Raw genomic sequence first — 6,293 nt, forward strand, 5'->3', positions numbered from 1 at the left:
GCATGTGTCTGCTCAAACGGTCAGAAACAGACTCCATGAGGGTGGTATGAGGGCCCGACGTCCACAGGTGGGGGTTGTGCTTACAGCCCAACACCATGCAGGACGTTTGGCATTTGCCAGAGAACACCAAGATTGGCAAATTCGCCACTGGCGCCCTGTGCTCTTCACGGATGAAAGCAGGTTCACACTGAGCACGTGACAGACGTGACAGAGTCTGGAGACGCCGTGGAGAACGTTCTGCTGCCTGCAACATCCTCCAGCATGACCGGTTTGGCGGTGGGTCAGTCATGGTGTGGGGTGGCATTTCTTTGGGGGGCCGCACAGCCCTCCATGTGCTCGCCAGAGGTAGCCTGACTGCCATTAGGTACCGAGATGAGATCCTCAGACCCCTTGTGAGACCATATGCTGGTACGGTTGGCCCTGGATTCCTCCTAATGCAAGACAATGCTAGACCTCATGTGGCTGGAGTGTGTCAGCAGTTCCTGCAAGAGGAAGGCATTGATGCTATGGACTGGCCCGCCCGTTCCCCAGACCTGAATCCAATTGAGCACATCTGGGACATCATGTCTCGCTCCATCCACCAACGCCACGTTGCACCACAGACTGTCCAGGAGTTGGCGGGTGCTTTAGTCCAGGTCTGGGAGGAGATCCCTCAGGAGACCATCCGCAACCTCATCAGGAGCATGCCCAGGCATTGTAGGGAGGTCATACAGGCACGTGGAGGCCACACACACTACTGAGCCTCATTTTGACTTGTTTTAAGGACATTACATCAAAGTTGGATCAGCCTGTAGTGTGGTTTTCCACTTTCATTTTGAGTGTGACTCCAAATCCAGACCTCCATGGGTTGATAAATTGGATTTCCATTGATTATTTTAGTGTAATTTTGTTGTCAGCACATTCAACTATGTAAAGAAAAAAGTATTTAATAAGATTATTTAATTCATTCAGATCTAGGATGTGTTGTTTAAGTGTTCCCTTTATTTTTTTGAGCAGTGTATATATATATATATATATATATATATATATATATATATATATATATATATATATTTTTTGTTTTCATAGAATTACGCATAATGAGTATAACTCTATTTGCAGGAAAAAGCTGTTTCAGGTGTTTGAAAAAGGAAAAAAAATCTCAACTTTAAGGAAGGGGGTACCCCCCAGCCACCCTTACCTACTTTGTGCCCCCCGAAATTTCTGGTTGCATGACACCAATGCGCACACACACAGACACACAGACACACATACAGTATACACACACAGTTAGCTCTGCGCGGGTGGAGCCTAATTGTGTCTTGAAGGATTTCACCGCCCGAGTCCTGGCGCGCACAACACAACACACACACTTTGCTGTTGAGGGAGATAGAAGTCTCCACGCAATGTGAAGACACGACTTGGACGCCAAAGAGATAATATACGACGAAACGTTAGAGCATTATAAGGCCTACGTGAGTTTGATGGTGTATTTGAATCTTATTAGATATATACCTGCGTTTTAGTGGAAAGTTTGGGATCTCTCGCTCTAAGTGAATGAACTGGGAAAGCACTGTATTACAACTTGGATGAACAGGTTCTCTCCTCACGCCCCGGGACATGTTTTAGCGGTGTTGGGTAGGGAATTATTTTATCATAGAATTAGGTGGCAAATCACCTTCTCGTCTCCACCATGAAGAGCTCAAGAGGTACAGTAGCGACGCCATCTTTCCAGTCCTCTCCAAGGGCTGCGCGGCAGAGCGAGTGGCTGCGGAGCGCTCTGGCCCACCATCACTGCCCCGACCCCGGCGTGGAGAACGAAATAGTGGTCCTGGCCACGGGGATTGACCAGTACCTCCAAGAGGTCTTTCACCACTTGGTTTACCCCAAACAAGACGACGTGGTCTCGGCAGAGGACTTCACTGTGCTTTGCTCAGTGCTGGGGCTTACCGGAGAGGAAAGTGAGACAAGGGATGGAGAGAAGGAAGAGGAGGGAGATGATGAGGACGATCAAGGTATTTGCTCGGGGCTCCCTCCCTCGCTGCCCTTTAGGGACTTCCATTCGCGGCTATGCGGTTATTTCCGCGTCCGAGAGCGCGATGGAACCGGACCGGGGGCCATGCGTCTCCCAGTTACAGAGGAGACAGAGCACATTGAGCGCGAGATCCGGCTTCGGTGGCCACGGGTCAGGCGAAGGAAATGTGTCAGTTTCGACCTCACAAGAGAACAAACCGGGAGGAGGCCCGCGCACAACCGTGAAACGGGTTCATCAGAACTACATCATAAAACAGGTAAGCAAATTGGCTATAGCATATGAACTGGACTCTAAAATGTCTGAACTGTTATGGCTGCAGGTTCAAACTCTGCTGTGCTCCAGCTGCCCTCACCCCTTAATTGCTACACTGTCTGCTGAGCTCACTCATTAGGAAGGAATCCTCATGTGTCATCTCCAATTGAGGACACTAACACCCGTCCATATGAACAATCCTCATCTCTCCCACCTCTAGGCCAGACAGAAACAGAGTGTGTGGCTCTGAGGGAGCTGGTTGAGGACCTGCGCTCTGCTCTACAGGGCAGTGATGCTCGCTGCCTGGCTCTGGAAGTCGCATTACAACGACAGAGGGGCCCAGCCAGGCTTACCATGCACCACTCCAATGTAGCGACTTCAAACACACATACAACCTCAAACATACCAATTCCAAATGCCCAGGGACGAGAGAGGGGTGCACCTAACCCCCCAAAAGAAGTGATCCCAAATCCAAACCCCCAGGGCCGAGGGTGCGGGGTGGGGGAAGAGAGGGTAGCAGGGAGACGGGGCTCTAAAGACCCTATCCTCAGGGAGCTGCAGCTGATTCGCTCCTCACGTGACGGACAGCTGGAGGAGGCAATCAGGTTCAACCAGCGGCTGGAGGAGGAGCTTGGCTGGGCCTATGGGGAGGCTCGCAGGCTGGAGGGGGTGGAGTCTCGTCTACGGCAGGAGAACGCTGAGATCAGGTTGGTTTTGATTGACTGATTTGTTTGTTGATTGGTTGATTGATTAATGGAATGGCTGGTTGATTGGTTTGTTGACTGACTGATTGATTGATTGTCTGATTGACAGGCGGAGAACAGAAGAGGCAAGGGAGGCTCTCAGAGAGGGGCTTAAGAAGGTGAGACTGATCCAGAAACAGGCTCAGAATGTCCCTCAGCTCCAGAACAGAGTCACACAGCTGGAAACAGACATTCAAGAGTACAGGTAGATTATACAACACCCCCGTCCCCAAGTCTAAGCCTGGAGGTCCACCACACTGGCACATAGGGGGCTGAATAAATGGGATTATGTTTGGTTAATATTCAAATCTATATCACATCACTGTAGCCTATATCACCAACAGCAACAACATAGCAACAACCCAGCATTGGTTCTGTCCTCATCACTGCTGATACAGTATATTAACTACATAAACAGCAATGTATTATTAATTGAGGACACATTTATGACTGTGTTGAAATGTAAAGTAGTCATTAGTGGCCCTGCCTCTCTCTGGTAGTGGTATCTGCAGTGGTTTAACAGCTAGGCTAACAGTGAAGCTGTAATGCTCTCAGCACGAAACATAAGAGACCTTTACTACTGTAGTGTACACACTCACCAGCAACACACACATGCACACATACACGAACGTGCACAAACATAGTGATATTTGACACATACTGTGCCTAACCTTTGACCTCTCAGATCACAGTGCACCTGCAGAGGAAGCCACGCCTCACCGCCTCGAGAGCCCATGGACGACACCTGCCTCCAGCGAGCGGTGGAGGGGAGAGCTGCCTCGGACGAGGAAGAGGAAGAGAGGGAGAGGGAGGAGAGGAGGAAGGAGGAGAGGGGGAGGGAGGAAGGACAGTGCTGCCTTTTGGAGGTGAAGAGGCTCATCAACAGACTGCACAACTGTGGTAAAGGGTGAGTGCAGGACACACACACACACACACACACACACACACACACCTGTATCTGACTCTCTTCTCCTCTCTAGGTGTCAGAATACAACAGCCCACCACTTGCTACTCTCCCAGAACCTCCTCCTTGACAACCAGAACAATCTCCATGGCGATGACCTCCTCACGATCCCCAGGGGGCGGGGCCGCAGAGGTCACACTTATCAGGAGGAGAGGGAGACCGAGTTAGATAAGGTGAGAGAGAACTAGAGGGGTTCTTAGGGCCAATTCCATTTTTATTTAGCTCCCTCCAAAGAGAAAGAAAAAAGTAAGACTTGGATTTGGTCCTGGAACATATAGAGAACTAGTGGCCAGTGGGAGGCGGTTATAGATACATTTCCTTGTTTACCATATCTGTAGTATGCAGCAGATGGTGTCTGTGAGAGTACTTTAGATACAACTAATACAGTTTTAGCTCTATTCAAGCAGAGTAATGGAAGCCTGTCTGGCACAGCTCACTATCCATTTTTTTTATTGTGTATATATTATTATTTCTTAATTGACTGACTTCTGCTTTTTCTCTCTCTCTCAATTCAATTCCATGAAATTTGCTTTAATGGCATGATGTAACAATGTACATATATTGGCAAAGCTTACTTTGGAGATTTACAATATTAACATTCTCTCTCTCTCTCTCTCTCTCTCTCTCTCTCTCTCTCTCCTGTCAGAGGCATGAGGAGGTGGAGGGATTGAGGTTGGAGGTTCAGATGGTGGAGACAGAGAGAGTACGTCTGTCACTTTTGGAGGAGAAACTGACAGACACACTAACACTGCTACTGCAGCTACGCATCAAGGTACACATATACTGTATACACAAGCAAGAACAGTAAACACAAACAGGTCCTTGGAACATTCTGATTGTTTGTTATACCAGCCTTTCTAGTCAAGCCTTTCCCACCCTGACATTTCTCGCTCATCCTCTCTGGGCAGGGTGTCTCTCGTAGGTCTCTGGGGAAGATGCTGATGGACACTCTGGATGTCTGCAGCAAGAGTGGACATAGCCCATCCCATGTGCTGCAGGTGGTCAATGCCTTCTGTGCCCAGCTTTCGTCCAATGAGCTGCTGCGAGATGGGGTAGGAGTGGGAGGGGAAGGTGGCGGGGTAGGAGGAGAGGCACGAGTATCTGTGTCTACAAGCCAGAGACCCTCAAGCACCGCCAAACCCCCTGCTCATCTCCTGTTTAGACAACACACAACCCTTTCTTCTCCCCAAACTCCCCAACTCCCCTCCACAAACACTACATAACTGGTCTACAGCTACAGCACACTCCTAAACCTCCTTCTGATTATGCTACTATACCACTTCCTCTTGTATACCACTTCCTCTTGTATACCACTTCCTCTTGTATACCACGTCCTCTTGTATACCACTTCCTCTTGTATACCACTTCCTCTTGTATATCACGCCCTCTTGTATACCACTTCCTCTTGTATACCACGTCCTCTTGTATATCACGCCCTCTTGTATACCACGCCCTCTTGTATACCACTTCCTCTTGTATAGCACGTCCTCTTGTATACCACGTCCTTTTGTATACCACTTCCTCTTGTATACCACTTCCTCTTGTATACCACTTCCTCTTGTATACCACGTCCTCTTGTATACCACTTCCTCTTGTATACCACGTCCTCTTGTATATCACGTCCTCTTGTATACCACGTCCTCTTGTATACCACTTCCTCTTGTATACCACGTCCTCTTGTATATCACGTCCTCTTATAAAGGTAAAGGGGGGTACCTAGTCAGTTGTCCAACTGAATGTATTCAACTGAAATGTGTCTTCCGCATTTAACCCAACCCCTCTGAATCAGAGGTGCGGGGGGCTGCTTTAATCGACATCAACGTCTTCGGCATATACCACTTCCTCAGGAGTAGGCCTAGCTATGACTGTATATATGAGAGGAAGATACTACAGATACTACTATCTCTGTTGCTCTGGGGCTATAAGAGTCTTTGTCTGTGTACTGCTACAGTGAGGGAAAAAAGTATTTGATCCCCTGCTGATTTTGTACGTTTGCCCACTGACAAAGAAATGATCAGTCTATCATTTTAATGGTAGGTTTATTTGAACAGTGAGAGACAGAATAACAACAAAAAATCCAGAAAAACGCATGTAAAAAATGTTATAAATTGATTTGCATTTTAATGAGGGAAATAAGTATTTGACCCTCTCTCAATCAGAAAGATTTCTGGCTCCAGGTGTCTTTTATACAGGTAACGAGCTGAGATTAGGAGCACACTCTTAAAGGGAGTGCTCCTAATCTCAGTTTGTTACCTGTATAAAAGACACCTGTCCACAGAAGCAATCAATCAATCAGATTCCAAACTCTCCACCATGGCCA

The 6,293-nt window shown here is 48.0% G+C and overlaps 1 protein-coding gene across 1 annotated transcript; it reads left to right on the top strand.

Moving 5' to 3' along the window:
* Nucleotides 1–1,317: 1,317 nt before the first annotated feature.
* On the top strand, nt 1,318–5,983 carry si:ch211-112f3.4 (EF-hand and coiled-coil domain-containing protein 1). The gene is made up of 7 exons (XM_014166951.2): nt 1,318–2,270; nt 2,487–2,973; nt 3,080–3,214; nt 3,695–3,916; nt 3,990–4,146; nt 4,620–4,745; nt 4,882–5,983. The coding sequence occupies exons 1-7, from the start codon at nt 1,673–1,675 to the stop codon at nt 5,194–5,196; spliced, it is 2,040 nt and encodes a 679-aa protein (XP_014022426.1). The 5' UTR covers nt 1,318–1,672; the 3' UTR covers nt 5,197–5,983.
* Nucleotides 5,984–6,293: the final 310 nt, after the last annotated feature.

The sequence above is a fragment of the Salmo salar genome, chromosome ssa22 (genome assembly GCF_905237065.1).
Source record: "Salmo salar chromosome ssa22, Ssal_v3.1, whole genome shotgun sequence".
Taxonomy (NCBI): domain Eukaryota; kingdom Metazoa; phylum Chordata; class Actinopteri; order Salmoniformes; family Salmonidae; genus Salmo; species Salmo salar.